Raw genomic sequence first — 24067 nt, forward strand, 5'->3', positions numbered from 1 at the left:
AATAAAACTTTCCATTCTGGAAAGATGCAGCTATCAAACGTGCATCAGCTTCTTCTGATTTAAACATCCATTTGCATCTGAAAAGATTCTAAATTATATGTGTGCTTCACATGCAATGCTTCACAGTAATCAAATAGCAGGTCTAAGAATGACATAGATGCTTCAGGGCTACACATGAGTGCTTATGGTTACTGATACCACAGAGTTACCTATCAGCAATTAAAGATGATCTAGAAAATCACTGCAAGCCCCTGTGCCCCCCAAAAAGCTGGGAATAAGCTAATACAGCTGCATGGGCAGGGAAGTGTCTCATGGACAGGCAGCTTGTGGCTCCATCTCAGCTCACCAGGCCTCCAACTCATTCTTGCTCCTGGGTCAGGTATCTTCATAAAAAATAATCTGAACTGTAGGTTCTGACTTGGTTTATTTAGAATATGCCAGGGAAAAGAAGAAACAAAAACAAAACTACAGAAGATAGAGTTAATTCTTTCCAGGTTTGGATTCAGGCTGATCCAACAAGCCTAGCTTTGTCCCACATCTGTTGGGAGGGTGGAAAATTTGCTTACACTTGCCCTCAGGAAGGGCAAATTGTGTATCAGATTGTTGGTTGAGCAAAATAAGGAGCTTGTGTCCAAATTGTTTCTCAGACTGCAAAAGCCAAAGCTCTAAAAGATTATGGTATCTCCCTGCTGGAAGACAAAAGCTATGTTCTTTAATAAAAGATACTGTTACAAAGAGGATTTTCTGCTACATACACACATCATTCCAATTTTGATGAAAGTCTCATAAATAAAATTAACAAAACTGTCTCTCTCCCTGGCAGGTCATTTTTTATCATACCCAAATTTCTTAACAAGTAGCAATTACCAAGCCACATTGCCTCTAAGTGCACCCAACAGTCACAGACTACAAGATGACATATTATACCCATGAATACCTCACAATTGAAATACATTTCCCCTATGGGACTACATCACTGCTTGATTTAATTTTTCCTGACATTTGGCCTGGAGCTTCTTTAAAGAAATGAACTTAGGATGGCTTTGCTGACAGCAAAGGACAAACCATGGCTATATACTCCAATCCTACTTAAATCATGCACACTACCCTTTTAAAACACTGATCCTGCATAAATTGTAGGACAGTCACTGGGATCTATTAGTCAGAGTTCATCTTCTGCTGTTTGAGGATGAGCTATAGGTCCACATAAGCAGTACAAAAGGTCCAGCATAAATCATACAACTGCAAAGGAATAAACAGCTTCACCAGTGACAAATTTATCGATGTGGAAGGAGATATGCCAACTCCTCAGAATCCCTACCAGGGTTTTTTACAGCCTCAGGAGTTCTTACCATGAATCATCCATATTCTGGTTTGGATTGGTTTCTTCTTCCTTTTCCTCCACAACGTTCACTAAAAAAATGGTAACTAAAAAGATTCAGTTTCAAGAGAGAGAGGCAAATGGAGAACCTTCCTGTAAACTGAGGGAAAAGAGAGGGGTTTTAGGAATTAGAACACTACAGTGTTTCTAATAAATCTCCTATCTGAAGAGCAGCCAAAAAAGTCTACATTCATTCCCCAATTAGGTTATATATTTCTTTTTAACATTATGAAGCTGTTATTAATGTTATGAAGTTTTGTGTCTCTTCAAATACTAATGTCTATTTTAAGTGACACATTGACAAGTTCAGAGAAGGAAGTGCTCTGGCTTTGATAGAGGCACAGTAATACCATCTATGGAATATTTTCAATGGTCTCAATCCTGTGCCTGAGAACAAAACTGTAGCTGTGTGGTCTCCGACTTCTCCTGGAATCCTTGGTTTCAGTATTGAGGGGAACTGAACCTATCATAAGGAGGAAAACTACCTAGTTTTAACTGTGCAAAGCTCTAAGAAATTTTAATTAACTTATTGTCTCAAAAATACATAGAAATGGTTCCCCCCAAAAAAATAAAAAAAAAAATAAAAAAGGAAAATTCTGGAAAAAATGAAAAATAAGACTGAATCAGGCCCCAGCCTCTTTCCTCGGAGAACTGTTTTCTCTGAGCTCCACATCTTCACCTCACAGTGGTCTAACAATAAATGCTCCGCAACACAAACCCATCCAAGGTTGGCATTACACCAAAACATCAAGTAACTGCCTGTATCCCAACAGGAGCAGAAAGTATTTCATCCATAATCAGACTGGTCACCCAGGAAGCAGTGAAACACTGTGACAAGTTAAAGCAAGACAAACAGCACTGCTTGTAGATACCATTACACTCTGTTGCAGTCTAGGTTTTGTGATTCTCCTTGGACATTTTTGAGGCACTACATCTAAAGACAAGTTTTTCAGTCATTGTGTAATCTGTTCCACACAATTATCTCTAAACTCCATTTTTTTTCTCATGCTCTTTTACTTTTCTCCCAATCCTCTTTTCTCTGCCCTCTAGAGCATCTTGTCCACCTGCACCACAGAAGAACACAGGCATGGAATAACCTATTTCTGGGTTAAAAATGGTTAGTTCAGGATTGAAAGTGGCCACGGTTGACTAATATTTGAATACATGAATCTTTGAATAAGTGACAAAATGCATAAAAGCATCTTAGATCTGTCCCATGAATAGCAAAACAGAGAAAATGGATATTTCCAAATGTCCACTATGCATATTTCTCATTCTTTTAAATGCACAGCCTGCTCATTTGTAGAAACCATGGGACAATATGCTCCAGGATTAGGCCTCAAGAATAATCTCTTTCATGCATCTACAGGATTGCCAATGTTCTTGTTGTCAGGATATCTTTTGTGCCCTGAGCAATATTTTAGAACATGGAGAAACAATCCCATGCAATTGAGCTCCTGCTTATCACACAAACCTTGGATGAAATGTTCTCACTGAAAACATGAAAATAAGTTAATGTAAACTACCACTAAGCAAAGAAATGGAAAGATTTCTGAGATAGAAAGATTGCCTACATGAGCTATTTTTCACACACTGTTGGTGAATTGTGTATGTTTTGAAAAAAATTCTCCCCACCTTCAAAAATAAATGAAAAAGTTTCAATTCAATCTCTGAAAATATTTCATTTTGAAGAGGCAAAAAAATGCCTTTTAAATGTTTAGGTTTGCACAAAGAACTTAGTCTGAATCATACTCTCAAGAACAAACAACAGCTCCTTCCAGTTCAAATGAAAGGAATTCTTTTTCAAAACCTCCATTCTTTTTGCTGAGCTCTTACTCTTGATTCTGTCCCTCTGGCACACCTGATCCATGTCTCCCTTTGCTCCTGTTACTCTCAATAATGATGATTTTCGCTCTCCAATACTGTAACTCAATCCTCATCTTTCCCTAGGTTTCTTTTGCTTGAGGCAGTCAGAACTAAGACAGATTATTTTAAGATCCACATTTTTTCCTAGGTATGTAGCAGACCCTTGGTGTGACCAAAGCAAGTCTTTCAGCTCTCTGCTTCCATCTCATATATTTAGGAGAGGATGTCAGACAAGGACACTCCCTCCATCACAACTCTTCATGTTCAGTAGAGCCACAACCTCAGTAAAGGACCCAAATGATAATATTTTTGTGTCAGATTTTAAAATCCAACATGATTTGGTTTGCAAAATGGTAAGCAAATTTGCTCTTTAACAACACTGTAAACCTTTTAAATCACGTGTAAGCAGCAGAACAAACCTCTACATTGCTAGGGCAGAATAAGATATCTTAATGCCAACTCTGGTCCATTAGATTTTAATTGGCTCCAGCTGGCAGTCCCATAAACTATAACATTTTTTACCTGCAGCTGAGCAGCTGTCTACACAAAGTGTGGAAAAAAATTTCCTACCCAGGAAAAAGAAGAAAATATGTTGCCTGTAACTTCTTCCTTACAGTCTACAAATACAGAACGAAGTGTAGCCAGTGTACCTGATTAAACAGCTCCTTCAGTGTTCCTTTTTTTCCAAAATCTAAATAACCTCAAAGCCTTAAATTCTGCAATGTATTTACACAAAGTGAGTCAGTCATTCAAACACAATTCTTCAAGCAATCTCTATAACAATGTACAAGTGAGAGAGTTAAATTTAACTCAGAAACTTAAAATGAACTCAGAAACAGAAATGCTCAGGGTTTTTCCAGCTCTCAGCCTCTGCTTTACCTGCCTGGCTAGAAGCACAATGAGGCAGAGCACCTCACTGCTTCTTGGGGGCAAACTCAACAAGCATTACAGCTCAGACTGGAGAATTCATTGAAGTTTTCCCACTCAGGTAAAAAGGTAAAAAGGATTTAGTCACATAAACAATTAATTTAATTAGTTCTGCCACTACAACCACGAAGTACAATTCTAGTGAAGTACAGACAACTGTCCACATATTGCCTATGTATATGTAGATAGAGAGACAGATACCAATTGCAAACATTTCACAAAAATTACATCTGCTTCATCAAATTCTTATCTCATTGTAGTAAATACAGAGTAACTAGCAAACCAAAGAGAGATTCCAGATTTTCAGTAAGAATAACCAGGATGGCAACTTGGTCTGCTAGATTCCAGCTGTACTATTTCCTTTTCTTTCCTTTATTTCTATTTGAGAATGAACAAGGAGGGGAAAAAAAAAAAAAAAAAACAGAATTTCAATCTGAGCTGCAAATCAAGTCTTTTCAGCAAGAGTCTCACCTGTATTACTGCTCACAATGTTAGTAACAGACATGGTACTGTCTCCTGCAATCCACCTCTGAGAAGAGAGGATGGATCTGAAACTTTTCAGATACACCACAGCATTCCCAGGGCCATGGCTGAGCCCCTCTCCACCACAGCAGTACAGGAACAATCCTGCTGAGGTCTGCAGGCACTGCCAATGGCCAGCACACGAAGAGCTGCAAAAATCCCCTTTGCCAGCTGATATGTGCAACACCTCTAAGAGGAATGTCACCAACTCCCCTTTTAATCTTGAAACTCAGATGGCTGTTGTGTTGTCCCCCTGCTGAGCACACAAGCCCCATTCTCCTGCTTCCCCTACTCCTGCTCTTCTCCCGATGCCACAAAGGTCTGCTGAACCAGGAAAACCACACTGAAACATGAACACCTGTAGGGGTGTGCAGGTCTTCAGAGCTTGAAGCCTCATTTTCCCTGCTCGGGGAGCACCCAGGAGGATGTGAGAGGCTCAGCCTCCCGCCCCGCTCAGAAACGAGCAGCCTCACACTCTGGCATCCTTCCTCCCTACACATGTGCTGGCAATAAAGAAAACAGTCAGAGCTATTTAAAAAATTACTCTAATGATGTAAATTAGACAAACATTAATAAACTCAGCAGGTTATTTCCCTACTGGAAAAACCACCATAGATCAGAACAGCTCTCGCATCAGTGATTCATGTTGTTATACAAGGCCTGTGTCTGGAAATAAAAGTTCCACATGAGACTTGCACTGAAAACGACTTATCCGTCAGGATCGCCTTTATTATTTCTGAAGTACAAAGAGGCCAATAAAAGAGCTGTATTAAAACAGGACCCCTGTTACCAGAGTGCTGTGATTAAATGTTTGACTTACAGTTTGCTTTATTAAGCAAAGCAAACACCATCAGCTTTCCAGCTTCCTGAACTTTGAGTCATTTTTTAACATTAGGACTGACCCAAACCTCCTCATGTCCTAGAAGCCTGGAAACAATACATAATGCAATCCTGCAGGTTGTATTTTATCCTACTATAAATTGTTAGCTGCCTGATTATATAAGGGTTAATTTACCATTAGGGCAATCACTTAAAGCCAGACAACAGAGAGACTGAAGAATCACAGGTTTAGCTCTTGATAAAGAAGGTTTATGCCAGACAGTTACTTCTCATTTTAAAAGAAACACATTATCTTACATTAAAATTGAATGAAAGAATTCTCAAATTCCTAATATTTTTGGTTAATGATGTCATTTCTATATGTGAAATAATACGTGATTCTCAAAAGAAGAACACTAAGGAACTACAGGCTAACAGCCAAAAGACACCAAAGCTAAAGTACTTTCTTCCTACCTCCACACTGGAGAAAAGCATGAAGAGAAGCTCCTCAAACACCTGTAACAGAATCCACATCAATGGGACTATCTGCATGACAGTGGTGGGTGAGGCTCCCAAGCACCTGCCAGCTGTGGTCTACCCTTCCAAGGCTTTCTCCAAATACACTGGCACAGCTAATCCTGACTTTGGGGTTTTGATTACCATTTTGGCATTTGAGATCTCTCTTTCCCAACACTATCTTCTGCAGTATCTTATTATGAATTATTAATTCTATGCCAGAAACAAAAAACGTTGGAAGCAGACCAAACTACCACTCCAAACACTGCTTTTAAATCTGATGTCAGCAACCAACACACAATGCTGAACAGCCCTAGACTGAGTTACTTAACAGGCTAATTATTTTAGACTGCTACAATGAGATCTTTACTGGCTGGGTAAAAGAATTTTTGCCTCATGCTTCCTTCACATGTAGACAACTCTATTCAGATATTTAAATTTAAAAGGAGAATCTTACCCTCAGGTCTAGAGTGATGATGCAGGCTCATGTTTTACTGAATGCGTTGTCATCCAAATCTTTCCACCCCTAAGAGAGGGGGTGGAAATGGAGGAGTGTGGGGAACTTTGCACCAGAGACAGATTTTACAATTTGCACTTTGTTAGTCACAAATGAAAGTAGTGCATGCTGTTCCTTCTGCCTGCAACTTATAAATAAAAAAAAAAGTTTTAGGTAGGTAACTTTGCAATTGTTCCTCACATACAGTTTATCTGTTCTGTTGCACTGTAGACTGTGAGGCCACAAAGGATTTAAGCATGCTATTTAATCATTCTCTAAAAGACAAGCTGAACAATGTCACATCTTTATCATTGCATATGGCATCACTTACCCTGATAGCTGTAAAAGCAAGAATCACTGTTAGGCATTTAATCCTGTCAGACAGGGATATTAACCTGCTATTTTAGAAGCCATTGCCATCTGATCTGTAGTACTGACAATGATGGCTTCCCAAGGAACAATTCCTTCTGCCAAATCATTGAACGGTATGAACAGCTTTAATGGAAATGCAACTCTAGAGCCGGTCGAGAAAACTTTTGATGCAAATGGAATTTATTTCAGTAAAGACACTGTGGGAGGACAAACAGGCTCTTTAGAACATTTATTAACTTCCTGTAGTACCTAAAAAGTCAGCTCTTTCCCTCATTTGTAAGCATACACACACATACAATATTCACTTATCTGTGCCTACAAGGATAGAATCAAAGAAGGACCTCATGCCACAGTTAATGTCCTAGCAAGGATCTCAACCCCAAAGTACACTTCAAAGGGTAGAAGGTGAATAAACAGAGGACTTTGAGTAACAGATTAGACATTTGCTTGCCTAGTACTGAGCTGAGACTAAGCAGAACTGCAGGAAGCAACTGGACTCTAGATTCTGAGCAGAATACAGCCAAACCAGCTGGACTCAGTTGACAATGAGTCTTTCAGACATGAGATGTTTCATTCATATATCACACAATGGCTACATGAGTAATGAACAGATGGGTTTGCGATTCTCACCACTTAGTGGAGCATGAAATGATGCCCTGACAGGTAGGAGAGAGAAGAATTAGAAGCAGGTGTTGTAGTACACTATGACAGCATACAGTATGTCAAAATGCAGGGTGCAAAATACTTAACTAAAATGTATTCAGAGCCTCCAAAATTAGAAGTCTTATTTAGTAGCTAAAGTTTTAAAATTATTTTTCAAGCTCAAAGGGCAAAAATTATAATAATCAAGGACATTTTGGAGTGAACTCTGTAACTAATCCACTCAAGCCTGTATGTCCTTCTGTACTAATGGAAGAGAAACAAGGATCATTTATATATTTGTGCCCTCCAAGCCTGGCTGCTGCAGTGCACATGGCATGAGACTGAAAGCTGGAGAGGTCTAACAGACTCCAGCTGATGTAACAGGCAGCTGCCCAATTAGTAATGGGTTTGCTGTCTCACAGACACGTTGGACACTGTACTTGCTGAAGAGAGTAAAGTAAAAAAAAAAAAAGAAGAAAAAACCAAACCAAAAACCACCAAACAACCACCAGAGTTTCTATCTTCAAATCTATCCTACTATTTGACTCTCAACTGGAAACTCTGGGATTGTGTTTCAGTCACTGTATGATGGTGTCTGGGGCTGGAAGCTAACTTGTCTTGTAAAGCTTACCTAAAGAAAACCAAAAGCACTGTTTAAAATCACACCAATTTCTCTTGGATTTGAGTAAAATCATGATGAATCTCTCTTGGAAGCCAAAAGACCTCAACTTCAAATTGCATTTTGTATTCTTTTTAAGTGTCATGAATGACTTTTTAAAAATAATTCATTAAGTTAGGACTGAAAGTTTTTAATATTTTAACAAGAAATGGTTTCATTTCTTGTTGGTTTCATTTCTTCCTAAAATATTTTAATAAAATATTAACATTTAATTATTACTAACAGTTACAAAGTAAATTATTCTTTGTGTTATACTAAAAAAAAGTGCAGTTTTTGCTGCAACTAGCATAATGTGAGTGAAATAAAAAATAGGTTCTCTTCCATGACGAAATATGTCTCTGTGTGAGAAGCTTTGCTTGGGAGCAGTACATCTCCTCATATGTCATTTGTCCTTAGGGTTTTACCCATATTACTTACCTCCTTGGGCTTTTTCTCATAATTTTGGACAAACACATTGCTAAAGACAATATAGTGAGATTGACACATGGTCCATTTCCAGTGTGTGAATGAACAGCAGCTCCAGAGCTCAACAGCCATGCAAAGCTACTGTTAGTGAGACAGAGCTTGGATCTCATGTCCCTGTTGCTTCCTAACTTTATGGTGCAATAAAAAAGAGCAGCTGTTCACTTGGAAAGATGAGATGTAATTAATGAGAGCTATAGGCCACACACATATTTCCATGGAATCTGTGCACAATCCTGACTGAGCCCTGGCTGGGGTGTGACTTTTGTGTCCTCTCCTAAGGAGGGGATCCGCAGGAGCGCCCTGTGGCTCACACGGCCTCTGCACTGAGTGAGGAAAGAGATTGCCATCTACTGAGGCAACCATCTCCTGGCAAACAGGGGGTTAATGCACTGAACAGGAGATTCATGGTTAAGACAAGGAGTTTAGAGAATCCCCACAGACATCAGCTGCTCACACTAACAAAGACTTAATAGGGAACAATAATTTCAAGTAAATCTTTTTCTTCTCTTCCCTTCCTCCCCAGCTCCTTTCCCTTAGTCAACAAACCGATTTTCTAATGGGAATTATTCATTCTATGTCCTTTTGCAACATCTAACCCCTGTAATCCTTTTGCTCTGAAGGACAGAGATTTCTGTGCCTGCTGTTTTGCTGCACTGAAGAAGCAAAGCAAAAAGGTGGAGTATCAGAAAAAGAAAGCAGAAAAGGAGAGTGGAGTGTTGCAAGAAGGAAGGTTTTTGAATGCTCAGAGTTCACCAAAACATTTATATGAAACAGTCAGTGGAAAAGATTGAAGAAAAAACAGTAAAACATATAGTGAATAAAAGAACATTTCCACAAACAGCTCATCCCCACTGACAGAGAAATGTGTTCCTACCATTGATCCTACCATGTGGATAGAGCTTAATAAGCCCGAGCAATTGAAAACCATCTCAAAGCAAAGACCTCAGAGAAATGGCAAATATTAAGGCTCCTTCTTGCACCAGGTGCTCTTCATAATCAGCTATTAATATCCATCAGAGCCAGTGATGTTCGGGATCTTGCAGGATCCAACTCTAATTGATTAAAAGCTAAAAACAATGCAATGACATATGAATTATTGTCTCAAATTTAACCAGAAAAAAAATCTAAGAAATAAAATATTTTAGAAGTTACTTCATGCTTCCATGTTCCACTAAGATCCACTAATTTTCCTGGAAACCCAGAAAGTTCCTACAGGAAACATAAGCTGAAATATTCAGTCACGAATGCCTGTAAAAATATACAGTTAATTACAGAAATAGAAAGTGCTGGGAATGTTGGGTGTCCAGAATGAAAAGCAGAGTTGTGGGTTCACATTAAGAAACTAGGTGGCTTATATAAGCACCTGGTTGTAGAAAAATAAACTCAAAATTTTGTCCATGTGATTTTCAAATGTCATCCAGCAAGCTGGTCTCAAAGCTGGGATGTGAATATATTCATTTTTATCTCTAACCAAAAATCCCATTCCATTCTTTTCATGACGGAAAGTGAGACAAAGGAAGAGGGTAATTATTTTATCCTGGGATAATTCAATTCCATTTAGGTAACTCTGCCCTGATGGAAATAAAACATTTCTGGTTTACATCTTCCCAGGGCTGTTACAACAAGCATTACCACATAGTTCTAGCTGACTACACCTGTTGTTGACAACGTCACTTCCCAACTGTGCAGAGATTTAGAAGCGGTTATTAAACATTCATCAAAGAACAAAACCAAAATTGAATCTAAATGGACTGTGCTACACTCCATGGAAGAGAGACAGCTGGCAGAGCTGCATTGCACTGAGGCCTCCTGTCAGACTCCACAAGGAATGTCACCCAGCTCCACTGGTGGCATGTCAGCTGTAGTGGCACATCCCACATTCCAGGTTATCTGCTCAAATCAATTCTCCATGCATAGCATGAGATATCATCCTTGGTTTCTTTATAAAAGGCTGCTGAATATGGCTGTACTGAAAAAAAAATTAGCCCAGCTGGTTTGTTTAAAAAGTATCAATATCACTGTTCATTTTTTATCTTACGTTCTTTCAAGTAGGACCACTTATTTTCACACATCATTCAAGACAGAAATGCCTGAAGTAATTTCCTGTACTATAAACCCTCTAGGAATAAACAATTAGGCTCATGAGAAAGTCCATATTTTCTTATTACAGCCAATGTTTTTATTTGTTTCAATCGTCTCTTGCATAGACACAGAGATGCCACATTCTCCCATCTCCCAGGGAAGTTCTGCCATTGACTAGGTGCTTTAAGAGCAGTTTGGGAAGTAGATACACACATGATGGATCCCATTCCCATCAGCAAATTGCCTTACAGACAAGTTTGAGAAGGCTCCAACACCAAGCTTGACTTGATTACAAAGCCATTACTATTTTTAGTTTGCTGCAGTGATGCATATTTCCAGCCATTCCAAGCAGCGTCTTGCATGATTTGGAGCTAAAGACTCTTAGAGAGATGTGAGGACAATTTTCTGCTCAGCTGCCACACAATGTTGGTAAATAACTGATTTCTTCACTATCCAAACTGTTGAGCTACAAGTGGAGAGGGTGAGGGAGGAAACCTCAGGGGAACAGGTCTGATCTCATTTCTTATCAACGGTTCACTGCTGCCAAATGCAGCCATCAAAGAAAATCCAGAAAATCTTAAACACTCAAAAATGGAAAGACTGAACATCCCTCAGAGAAAAGCTAATGGGATACAGAGCTTTTCACCTCGAGGTCACAAGCTCAAATCTGGCTCCTCTCAGAAGCAACAAGACTAGCAGGTTGCTCCTCAGCTGGGTGGAAGGATGCTCCTCAACCCGCCAAGCCCTCACTGCTAGTCAGGAGTTTTGAGAAATAATCCATTGCACACCAGTCCTGCTCTAAACGGAGACTGTAACTTCTGCATGCAGAATGTCTTACAGCCACAGCCACAGCATATTAGTGTTGAGGATGAGATAGAAATACACTGCCCAGGATGCTTATTTAAATTTCAACACTTTCATCTGCTGTCATGGTTGACGGCTCCCAATCCAGTGTTATGTACTAACTTTTTTTATTCAAGATGTTTTTCTTACTGTTTCTGCTTCATATAAATGGCTTGACAAACTCGTATCAAGCCTCAGAGGGAAGCCAATGGGAAAGAATGCAGATAAAACAGTAGCTGAACTTTTAGGTTACAAAATAATGTTTCTTTCATACACTAATAGTGTAGAACTGCCTCCCACACACTGTTATAGATGTCACATATATAAATGGATTAGAGAAATTAGAGAAATGAGTAAGAGTCATAAGGTCTGATTTAATGGGCAATAGAACAGGACTACCGAGACTTGGAACATGTACTAATTCCAACTGAAGTTAAAATTAACATCTCCACCTGCTGTAATGGCACATGGACAGATCTTTTAGTTATAATTTAGTGAAGCTAGTGGAAAAACAAGTACTAAATTTACATCCAAATATCCAGGTGCATATTTAGAATAATAAAATACAAGGGAAAGGATTTCTGGAGGTCATAAGATCCATAAGATCATGCCCTGATGAAAGCAGGGTCAACTTCAAGTCAGAGCAGGCTGTTGTGGGGTGTACCAAGCAAAACAGTGAGGATCCTACAACTGTATGTCTGGACAACTGTTGTAGTGCTTAACTACCAATGGCTTTCATGGTGAAAAAGTTTCTACTAATATCTAAAGATATTTTTACGTTCTTTATATAACATAAGCAAAGGATCAAGAATTTTCCTGAACTGCTGCTAGTCCCACCTCAACAGGAGAGTTTCCGATCACATCCAATAACATATTGTATCCTCTCCCTTTTTTATCTTCTCTTTAACAGGAAAAAATGAAGCAGAAAAAAGGAAAAAAATCTGCTTTTTTTGACATCTCAGAATCCATGACACTCACTGCTCTGATTGTCTCCAACACCAGAAAGGAAAGTCTGTGTACGCAGTCAACAGTCCCAGCATCAGACTTACAGATGGTGAGGCTGTCTGTGGGCGTCCTATTCTCCGAGGCATTTTATATAGATATATATATGTGTTTATAGATATAAAATCCCACTAAAATCTAGGCTCTGATTTATTTTTTTTGTTTTAATTTTCATTCTGGAATTCTATTCCTGTTATTAAAAAAATTAAAAAAAAATATGTCTGAGGAGGTTATTTCCATAATGGCAGAATGTTTTTGGTGACAGCACAGTTTGCTGCAGGTGATGTTATAACATAAAATCTCTGCTATATTAACTTCATCACAGTAGTCCCTTGGGATACTTTACTGAAGTGTATTCTTATGATAAAACTCAAATTTAAAAATAAAAATGACCAGAGCTATATTTAGCCCTGTGTTCTAAGCAGCATAAGATGGTGTTAGAACTACAGAACTACACCTCCAATATCTTCAGGAATTTGTTACTTAGCAGTAATTGCCAGCAAAACATGAGCAAGACAAAATATAGTTCTCACAATGCATCTGATGGAATAAAAAGTGGCATTATTTTCCTTGAACTAGAATCTATTACAGCATTAATGATTGAGATATTCAAAAGCTTTCAACTAACATTCAGATAAGACAGTGGAACACAATGTCAGTATTTATAAATATACAAATACATTAAGACAATAGCAACAAGAATTCTTTTCTAATCAACTTCTTTTCCATAAAGACACCATGAACTGCAGTTCTCCTTGACTCTTCTCTGACACGAAGATCTATGTATTCTCATAAATTCAATTTTACTGGGGGGAGAGGAGGGAATAGCTGGGGGGAAAAGGAATGAACAAAACCTGCTGAGAAATTGTTGAATTTCTGGTGAAAGTTTATTTTTTCTAAAATAACTGGTGATTTCAACTGTGAAACTGGTAGTTTCACAAGGAATACTGAAAGCACTTGGCTTTCAGTAAATGGTGAGGATGCTTTTATGAGGCAACAGCACAGACATATAAAGTCATTAATGATTTTTTAAAGGGTAAATTTGTTTGTAGAACACATACCCAGGAGACTGAGCAACCAATAGAATCACAAAATCATAGAATATTTTGGGCTGGAAGGGACCTTCAAAATCATCTAGTTCCAACTTCTCTGTCACAGGCAGGGACACCTTCCAGTGCACAGCACGTTGCTCAAAGCCCCATCCAGCCTGGCCCTCAATGCTGTCAGGGATGTGGCATCAACAATTTCTCTGAGCAACCTGCTCCAGTGTCTCATCACCCTCACTGTAAAGAATTTCCTCTTAATATCTAACCTAAACCCACCCTCTTTCAGTTAAAAGCCATTTCCCCTTGTCCTGTCACTACATGCCCATGTCAAAAGTCCTTCTATACCTCTTGTAGCCCCCTTTAGGTACTGGAAGGTCTTCCTGGAGCCTTCTCTTCTCTAGGCTGTACAACCCCAACACTCTCAGCCTGTGTTCAGAGCAGAGATGCTCCAGCCTTCTTGTGCCTCCCCTGGACTTGCTGCAGCAGGTCCCTGTCCTTCCCATGCTGGAGGGAGCTGATGCAGCCCTGCAGGTGGGGTCTGAGCAGAGCAGAGGGGCAGAATCCCCTCCCTGGCCCCGCTGCCCACGCTGCTGGATGCAGCCCAGGACAGCTTTGACTTTCTGGGCTGTGAGTGCACATGGCTAGCTCATGCTGAGGATCTCATACACCAACACACAGTAATATTACACACAGGACAGGACTTGAATGCAATACCTTACCCAGTGGCAGCTAATGACAGAAGTCAGTGAGACTGCACATAATTACCCAAGCTGGAATTTTGCCCAGATACCCAAGTTAACAGCCTAGAACATACATACCACGGATCTTTAATTACCACCAATGTTCATGACCTCAGTTTTGTGCATCATCTGAAGTGTGCCCTGGGAAATAAGCAAAGTCTCCAGTATAGATGACTGAGTGAAAAACAGTAAAGATTTTGGTGATTTATAGGGAGAAAAGCAAAGCATTGGTTAGAACTGCAAAGATCTCCCTAGGAAGGTAATAGGGATACAAAACCTGATTTTTGTCACAAATTATTTTCAGCTAGCAAAATCTCATGGAGAAAGAAAAAAAAAAACCACCCCTTTTCTTTCATCAGTCAAAGCAAGTTTGATGATGCTGCCTCTTGATTTAATGTTGCTCTACCCAGGTATAAAAGGGAATTTCAAAGCTACTCTACTATTTAAAGAAACTCTTACCACCTTAAATCTTTTTGAGAATATACTGATTGCATTACCAAGAGATTAGAAGCACTGTTTTTTAAAGAATTTCTGTTGTTACCATCTTCACCTGACTGTGATTTTCTATTTTTCATTTTCCCCTGTATTGTGATAGTTAAGGACAGTGAATTGTTAGATGCACTCCCATTGTTGAAAAAGGTTTTATTTCTTCATGTCCCTTAAAGAAGATGTTGAGGCACTCTTCAACATTAGTTAAATTGGTTTATGCAAAATATTGTTTAGAAAATAGCTCTATCAGAGAGATTATGAAAAGCAGAACAAAATCAAATTTTCCTTTAGCATCTACAGTAATTCATCAGTGAGCTGGCTACTTCTTTAATTGAATAGAACTATCTTTGTCACTTGTCTCTTAAAACTATACATTGCAACAGTACATACATAACACTGAATTTACTCTCACATGAAAGTTAGGGAACAATGGGCAGGAAGAAAAAATTAATGGCTTTAAACTGGTTTAAAACATTTTATTTGGTTTCATATTTTTTTAATTCATTCTAACTAGGAAATTGGAAGAATCATTATTATTCATTCAGATTTACTCCTAAGACCTAGAGAGTTTGTTGGCCACAAGACCATCCATTTTATGCATGCTAGAGTTAAGGAGGTACCAAATCAGTCACAGGTGCCCGTGTCAGAGCCTGAGCCCCTTCTCCGACACTTTGCCGAATTACACACACTGCAAGGTAAAACGATGTGTTCATTTCCTTACCTTTTCCTTGTTAATGTGTCATTCTCCAGTCATTTTCCTCAGTGTATTTTGGCTACAGCACAGATGACCCATTGTAATTTACCTGTGAAGTCTCACTGGGAAGGCCTCAGATGTTTGGTTTTCACATTTTTATTGCTATTTTTCTTGTACTCTACTGGCCCTGTAGAGTCTCAGTGAAATCTGTTCAGTGGAATAACACGAGTAGGGCATGTTGCTTTCTGCCCCTGCTCGTCCTGCAAGTCTAACTCAGTGAACAGAGGAGGAACTGGATTTTATTCTGGCTCACACTTCATCAGCAGGACCATTAATGAAGTCGCAGCATTTTCACCTGCACCACCACATTAACAGAAACTTGTTTAACGCTGCAGGAGCAAAGAACAAAAGTACAGTAGGAACCCACAGTGCTGCTCTGGCACTCACTTTATCCTCCAGTTCTCTTTGAAGGAAGGATTAAATCCACAGCTGAAATAAACATCTCTCTTGGAAAAAAAAAACAAAACTCACAATCAAAAAAACTCAACAGAATCCTTCTTTACTGTGTTAAATCCAGCTTTTCAATAGCATTATTCTGCTGTAAAATCAAATAGGATATCCAAATCACAGTAATTCCTCAAAAATGGCATTTTGTTATTTGTTGGTTGCTTACAATTTGCTTTAATATTCAGAAATACAGTCTGTTAAATAAGAAGTGGACAGTTTTTATAGTTCTTGGTTTTGCAAGCAATAAAACACACATGGCAAATACTCTGACCATCTTCAGGCAAAAGACATTTTAGTAGGGTCTTGGTGGTTTATCAGGTTTTTGGTTACAGTTCTTGATGGGGTTTTTTTACCCTATTGCCAACCATGGTATCAGTAACAGTGCTATTGTTTTTTCCAAAAAAACAGGTCAAACTTCTTTTTAATTAAGATGCCAGAATACTACTAATGTTCAAGAAGATATTTGGGATTTTAAAAATGAATGCAGACCTATTAGCAAACAGATTGACAAAGTTCTCTTATATATGGGCAAAGAAACAGGAAAAAAAACCCTGAGAACTATAAAGTTAAGTCACCTAGGAGCAAATGAGTTTAAGTGCATGTACAGGCAATTAGAAATCAAGTAAGCAACCAATAGCAACTGAATTAGTACCATAATTCTGATGCCCTCTTTGGCTTTTCGGCACTTATTAGAAGCTTAGAGGTTTTGTGAGCATTTTTCCTACAATAAGCCTTAACATCTACAAGCAGTGTTCAAAATCCTATTCATTACCAATGCCAAGAATATGAAAGGACATTACCCAGCACACACAGGCAGGAGCCAATTCATCTAAACTCAGCATGAATATGTGCTGTCACTATTCAAACCAGAGGGCACAACATGCAATGAGGCACTGGCTGGCCTTTGTTGCTGAAGAGTTGATCAAATTATCAAGTAATACACATCCTGACTTAAAAGAAGGGGAAAAAAAAGACAGTAAACTGAATTTTAAGATTAGTAAAAAATAAACTTTCTTAAAGACTAGCAACTGAATGAAAACTTCAATCATTTTTTCCAATTTAGGATTCCTAAACACCATCGAAAAACAAGGAGAGCAGACAGCAAGCTAGAGCAGCCAGTCAAATCACTGCCATCTCACTGGAGATCTCTGTGAGCACTCAGGGCACAGCTAAAGGATGAGCCTCATGAACACACACTCACAGAAGTCACCATGGCTCAGCTGATTTACTGGTTAACAACACCTGTGGTGAGTTTGAGTCCTTTGAAGAACTATGGTGCAAAGAAAAATGAGACTCAGTTCCTAGAAAAACCAAATCCAGAAAGGCATTGGTTAGATACCAGCAAAAGAACATAAAAATAACTAAGGTAGTACCTGTTCTTGTCTTGTCTTCATACAGGACTCCTGGACAGACAAAGCAAATTATGGCCTGGGAAAATAAGTAAATTTTAAATAAACCCATGGATGACAAAGTCTCCAGAAGATTAAAGCCTGCAGAAGGTAATTCAGAATCACAACCTGTTTCTTTTTGAAAGAAGTGAACAAGTGTGAAACCTGGCTTCTCAGTATCAAGTTAGCTCACAAAACATCTTGAATACTGACTGCTGTCTAAGCTCAGGGCCACAGACACGCAGACAGATCCCACAGCAAGAGAAAGTCCTCAGAGAGATGCCAAAACAACTGAAGGAGAAAAGAATGAAAAAAATCCTCAACTGTTGAAGATTATTTTCAGCCTTAATTGACCAGAACATTGTGTGTGATCTGCAGTTTTATCCTGATGAACATTTTGTGCAGGGAAGCTCCAAAGCCAGCTCTGCTCTCGGATCCACCGGACACCAGAGTCCCTTGCTCTGAGGTTTCTCAAAGTTAATCTCAGCTCTGCAACTGGCTCAGTAGCTACAGCACATCACCCAAGCCCCCTGCAACTCAGATAATTCATCTATGCAGTACTTAAAATATATCTTGTCTATAAACTTTGATCTAAAGCACTGTTATGTCCTTAGATGTAGGATGATAATCATATAATTTACATTTACATCACACTTCCATACATCATACATGTTCCTCTCATTGTGCTTTCATTAGATAACCCTGATATAAACCTCCAGTGTGGCTGGGCAGTGTTTTTAACCCCTCCTTTCAGTATTTCATTCATCCTGTAATAGCCTTTTACCCTGCAGTTTGCTGGAAACTTTTTTCTTCTTTTTTTTCCTCATTTTTTCTGTTCCTCATTACTTGGCAGCCCAAGGGAAGCAAGGTTCAGATTAACTTTCAGGGACTCCATGGAAAAAGTACAAAATATTAAAACTCACCCAGCCCAATATCTATTTCATTTAATGTTCACTGGAATATATATTGGTCAAGGCACTTTGTTAAATGTGAGACTATATGCAAGGGCACTTTATCTAAAAAAATAAATCTGATGAGGATGAGAATAGAGTTACATGAGTTTGGATGTACACTAACTTATAGGGAGTGGTTTTCATAACATGAACATATTTGTCTTCTAAATGCAATTACTTCAATGGCCAAAGAATACAGAAAATTAAAGAGAGCACTTCAAACAGTGAATCACATTTTGTTTTGCAGTTCATTATCAAAAATTCACTCAAAAAATAAAAGAACAAGCAAAGGAAAGAGGGCAGGGTTAGGGTAATCTAGCTGCACTGGAGGAAAATGCCTTTGTTAAGTGCAGTGTTAATCAATGAAGCTTAGCAAATTTTAAAGACAAATGTTAACAGATACTTCATAAAGCAATCAAAACATGTTTTTGCAGCACTCTCTTCCTTTAACTTTACTCTCTCTTTGTTCCTTTCAGAGAGGGCTATGGAAAATGATTTGGTATAAACAGGGGATTACTTTCCTCTCTCATTGCTCATTCCCCATTTGCTCTGTTTTGACAGCACAGCCCATTATTAAAGCAATAACACAAATAAAATTCTGCTTGCTCCACAGTACACAGCAGTCACAGGTACTTTTACTTACTGAAATGGAAGTAGACAGGGATGATCAGCGAGCCAGGTCATTTCCAGCTTCTATTTGACTCTCAAAAGCCAGAAGAGGGTATGGAGACAACATATCTTTTTATGTTCTGCTCTGCCTCCCTTTGCAGTGGGTTGGGTCAGATCAGCATCACTCCCAGTGCCAAGCCCCAGGGGCAGGAAAGAAAGGAAAGGGTCATGGCACTGCTCTCCTTTCTGTGGAGCCATGCACAGGGAACGCAACAACCACGTGCCCACTCTTGGAAGCAGACTGGCTGTTAATGCTGCCTTTGAAATTTTCTTACTTCACATTAAGCTCCAGCTGAGCTGTAATGCTACTGCTAAGTCCTAGGAATTCAGAAAATTACTACATTTTCATAAATCATGTCAAGTTCTCAAATTCTCTCTCCTGCACACAGTCCAGTCTTGAAAACAATAATCACTTTCATTTCCTAGGTTGGGTACAGTTTGTGACAGGTACATAAATCTGTAAGATGTCCACATTGCACCAGACTTACACCACAAGAAATGAGAACAGAATCCAGCCCTACAGTTTCACTCTTTGAAGTGTTTTCTGGTGTGTTCCAGTTTGCTGAACTGCTTTTGAATTTGAATTCCCAGTGCCACAAAGACGCAGACAAACCAAAAAGAGTATTTAGCAAAATTTAAATAATAGCAAGATTTCTAAATCTATTTGATAAACAATGTCTACATTTAGGGCACAGACTGTATGGTCAAAAAATCTAAGTGAATAATTCTACTGATAACAAAAACTATTTTCACACAAGCAAGGTGAACAAGATTTGGCTGGGAATCCCTAGTGGAGGAAGAGGCTGAAGGCAAAGAAAACCAAAAGGAGAAACAGAACTCCCCAAGGCTCAGTGTTGCTATGTCAGCATCAATCTGGGCACTGCTCTGTTTTATCTTACAGAGAGATGTGAACTTTAGCTACATTAGAAGCCAGCTCTATCTACAGCTGTTCTTTGACATCTGAGGCCAGATGGCTCCCAAAAAAAGGCTTATTCAAGACATTGCAATCCTTACCAAAATGGAAGCTGGTAATGCTAATAATAGGATAATATAAGAGAAAGTGCAGTGGTACATGGTAAAGAAAAGCAAAGGTGATAAGAATCAGTTCTCTGCTCCATCTATTTGATGCACAGCTGCTGAATAGCCATCACAGGTTCTGTTCTAATACATTCCTGTAGTGTAATTCCTATTTTTTTAATCACTTGGGTTGTGAAGACCCAACTTAATTGTTTCTCTACAATAAGTACCATTTTGTCTGATTATCACTGATGTTCTGACAAGAAAGAAAAAGGCATTAACTCCAGACAACACTTCACTTTCAGAGTTGTCCTCACTATTTGTTTTCTGCTTCTCTCTTGTCCCCTCCATTTCAATTTTGGTCACTTGCATATTCAGCAACATGCTTTACAAAGTGTCATATCCCCCACTGCTTCCTAACCAAGCTGTGACAGTGTTCATAGCTAATCCAAGAGTTTGCACAAATCCATAGCATAAGGTCAAGTATAATTATCTTCTCCACTTTTCCCCCACTTCCTCAAGGCAATAATAGCTTCAGGGAATTAAATACAGGATCAAAAATGAGAACTCTACTCCTATTAATTGACCTGCATTTTCAGAAGCATTACAGGGGGAATGTCAGGGTTTCAGGTACAGCAGAATAAAGATATTAGCATGTGTGAGGCTTCCTTGCTCCATTCAGACTGTTTGGAGCTCACACAAATTGCCCAGACAGCATTTCTCTAGTTCTGCACAGAGGCTGCAAGAAGTTTAGGCTACAGACCAGATGCAAAGTTATGCCTAAGTGAGCTTGAATTTAACATGAATTTTTCAGTCCAACATTTTTCCAAATACTCTATTTCGTCTTTCTCCACATATGTGCAATTCCTTGTCTTCTTTGCACATCCTTCTTACACAGAAAATGACAAGTCATCTAAAGTTCACTGAGTACCTTGAAGAAGGCCGAAAGACAAAGCCAATATTCACACTTTCTCAGGGTTTAGATAAAATTACAGGAGAAACACAGAGAGAAGAAATACGAAGAAATTAAGCAAAGGTTGGATTTTCAAGATTATCAATTTCCTTGTTTGCTCCAGAAGCAAGTCATGTGCTGTCAGCAGTATGCTAAGATCTATTTCCCTGTGCTAGGATTAGAACTTAAAGACCAGCAGCAGGTATTAAAGACAAAAGTAATTCTTTTTTTGTTAAAAAATTAAGGGACACAAAAACCCCTAAAAAGACCCTGCAAGCTAAAATTCAGTAAAAACATCTTCTATGTTATCTGCAACCATGGAATGTGGTCTCTCTAGGATATTTCATAGATATCAGCAAGTTAGATAAGTCTATCAAATTTTCTCCAGATCTGCTGCTGACATATTCTGCCACAGATGGCCTTCTTATCACAGAGGAGGAGCATGCACCCAGCATGCAAACTCAACATTTTCATAGCACCGAGCTCATCTCCATGAGGATCATCATAAAGCTCTGACACATCATTCTTACCACTCAGCTCCCTCCACTGGCTTTCATTCAAGGATACCTTCCTTGGCTCTGCAGTAAGATTTGCACAGCCTACGTTTCCACTGCTTGTCTCTCTCCAGTATGCTCAAACACACCAGAAACAGCAACCTCAAGTGGCCTTTTGTCCTGTCACCTACAGCTCGGACACATCCAGCCCTAGAAATGTTGCCTCAGGACCAGCTCAAAAGGTTCTTCTGTCAAATCTATTTCTCTTAAAGGTTAGCAGTTAACTGTGACCAGACACTATCTCCTTCTGCTTACCCTTAGGGACTGATTTTTGCCTAGCTAACCATGGGCCACATCATGGTTGCCATCACAACTTTCTATCCCTTCACGAGTTTTGAAACATCTTACTTTGATTGAGATCACAAGCTCCCTGAAACATAATTTCTCACTTACCATTATATGTTTGCACAGTTCTTGGAGCACTATGGACAAGATCTGACTAAGAGTGTCCAGTACAAGAAGAGTATAAATACAACCAGTTTTCAGTTTGCCCTGGTTTGGACAACCAACACCACTACACAGCTTCTGTTGATATTAGTACCAGGCAAAATAAACACCATATGAGTCTTCTTTATAATCAGCAACTGAGCATGTATTTTCTATTCTCCTCAATTCTCATGTAAGCACTCTGAATGATTCCATCCATCCTGAAGACAGAATTCCTGCTCTATTGCTCTTTTCTGCTTTGGGAGGTTTGTCTCATGCAGGCTTAGGATGACTAGCACTCCTCATTCTATTCCATAAATAAAAAGAGGCCATCACTGCCCTCCCTGATCTCTTGGTAGAGCCTCCACCCAGGTGTCCCCACGAGCTGGGGAGGAAAAAGACCACAGTTAAATCTCTGCTGGGAAGGGAAGACACAAAGAGTTGCTGCAGAGGGAATGGCACTGCAGAGGACTGGGATGCAGGAGGGGCAGGGAGGTTAGTGCTCTTCTCCCACCAACACTAATAAAACCTTAGCAGAACAGAAGAGGATTTTACTCTGCAGAATCATCAAACTCAACAAATTTCAATTTGCAAGATGGAGAAATTGCTGGACCAAGCCTGCCAAAAACTGCACAGCCAGGAGCCCAGAGAAGCATCTGCAGAGGGAAGCCTGGGCATCAGTGTTGCCATCAGCAGCTGTTTTGCACAGATTTTACTCACAACATGCTTTGCCTGGGATGGACTCAGTCCCTTCCCTCTGCAGTCCACTGGGATACCCAGGGCACTGGTGTGGAAAGAGTTAAGATAAGGAAAGCCATCAAAGCTACAGGGGACTCTTTCAAATTGCTTCTTGTGGGGCAAAACACAAATGTTAAAATACACATTAATTTTCTTCCCCATAGCAGGAGCTTTGCAGATATTGACAACTCTCTCAGGATGAAGCTTACAGCAGCTGCATTAATTTATACTATTGAGCTATAATGCTTTTAATTTATTTTCTAATTTGCTTCACATCCCCAAATTCCCTAAACTGTTTCTGTCTGTTTAATATGAAGGTTAGGCAAGGCTCTACCAGATAAATCCACCTTAAGGCTATCAGAAACCTTTTGTGAAGCAAAAGCATTCTCCTTCCAAAGAGGCCTTTCTTCTGTTCATGAAAAGACTATTAATAACACAATTATTCCTGTTGAAAGAAAAGGCCATAATTAATAGACTCAAGAGCAAAACATCCATCCTACAGGAAAACAGATTTTCTGTTCCTGGAGGCAATATTTTAAATCCAGAGTATTCCTTTGGATTTAGAAGCTGCTAAATCTAGAGAATAATGGAAAATAATAGAGACTGAAAAATAAAAAGTTGCAGATTCCATGAATAGCTCAGCACTGAAAGCAGAAAATGAGAGGCTACACTTCTTATTTCCTAGCAGTCAATTAGACTTACCTTTCACACCATGGCTTGAACTAAATGATCTGCAAATATATTTAACACATGTTAAACCAAAGTTCAGCATTTGAAGTATATAGGCATATATTTTTAAGGATACAACTACTTCAGAAGTATTTCCCTTATTTGTAACCTCATTCTGTTAGCTGGTAGCTGAACAAAATATTAACAAACTTTCTGTGCAGTGCTAGAGGAAAAAGAGCATGGAAAAGAAGGATGAGTTAAATAAAGAGCAGAAAGCAGAGTGATGCCAGAATTTTCTGAAAGCTAGTGGTCTCCAAACCTTCACAGCTATGAGCTGATCAGCATCACTCTTGTACCAGTGATAACCTACCCAATCTCAGCTATGCTTGAGGAGAACAGTTAGAGTCTACTCCACACCTCACCACCTTAAAAAACACATATTTGCTGGAATTGAGGCCCATTTTGATTTAATATGAACCTAATTAAATGGGATGCATGCAGGGAGATAGAAAGACTCATTGACTGGGTAAAGAGTAGGAGCCTGGAGCTGTAGTGATAAAAGTGAAGTACCAGGGGCGCCACCCCAACCAGCTGTAAGTTCATTTCCATTCTG

At 39.1% G+C, this 24067-nt stretch overlaps 1 protein-coding gene across 12 annotated transcripts in view; it reads right to left on the reverse strand.

The window, feature by feature from the left end:
* Positions 1–24067, reverse strand: part of SORCS2 (sortilin related VPS10 domain containing receptor 2) — a 543792-nt gene that overhangs the window by 451272 nt on the left and 68453 nt on the right. The window contains exons 1-2 of one of the 12 annotated variants that reach the window (XM_077782735.1): positions 19073–19458; positions 17462–17516 (exon numbers count right to left, since the gene is read on the reverse strand). The exons of the other annotated variants lie outside the window; for them this stretch is intronic. Of the exons in view, the coding sequence (XP_077638861.1) occupies positions 17462–17482 (21 nt within the window). The 5' untranslated portion in view covers positions 17483–17516; positions 19073–19458. Of the gene's footprint in view, positions 1–17461; positions 17517–19072; positions 19459–24067 lie in introns of those variants that run through there. 12 annotated transcript variants of the gene reach the window in all.

Source organism: Lonchura striata, chromosome 4, assembly GCF_046129695.1.
Source record: "Lonchura striata isolate bLonStr1 chromosome 4, bLonStr1.mat, whole genome shotgun sequence".
NCBI classification, from domain to species: domain Eukaryota; kingdom Metazoa; phylum Chordata; class Aves; order Passeriformes; family Estrildidae; genus Lonchura; species Lonchura striata.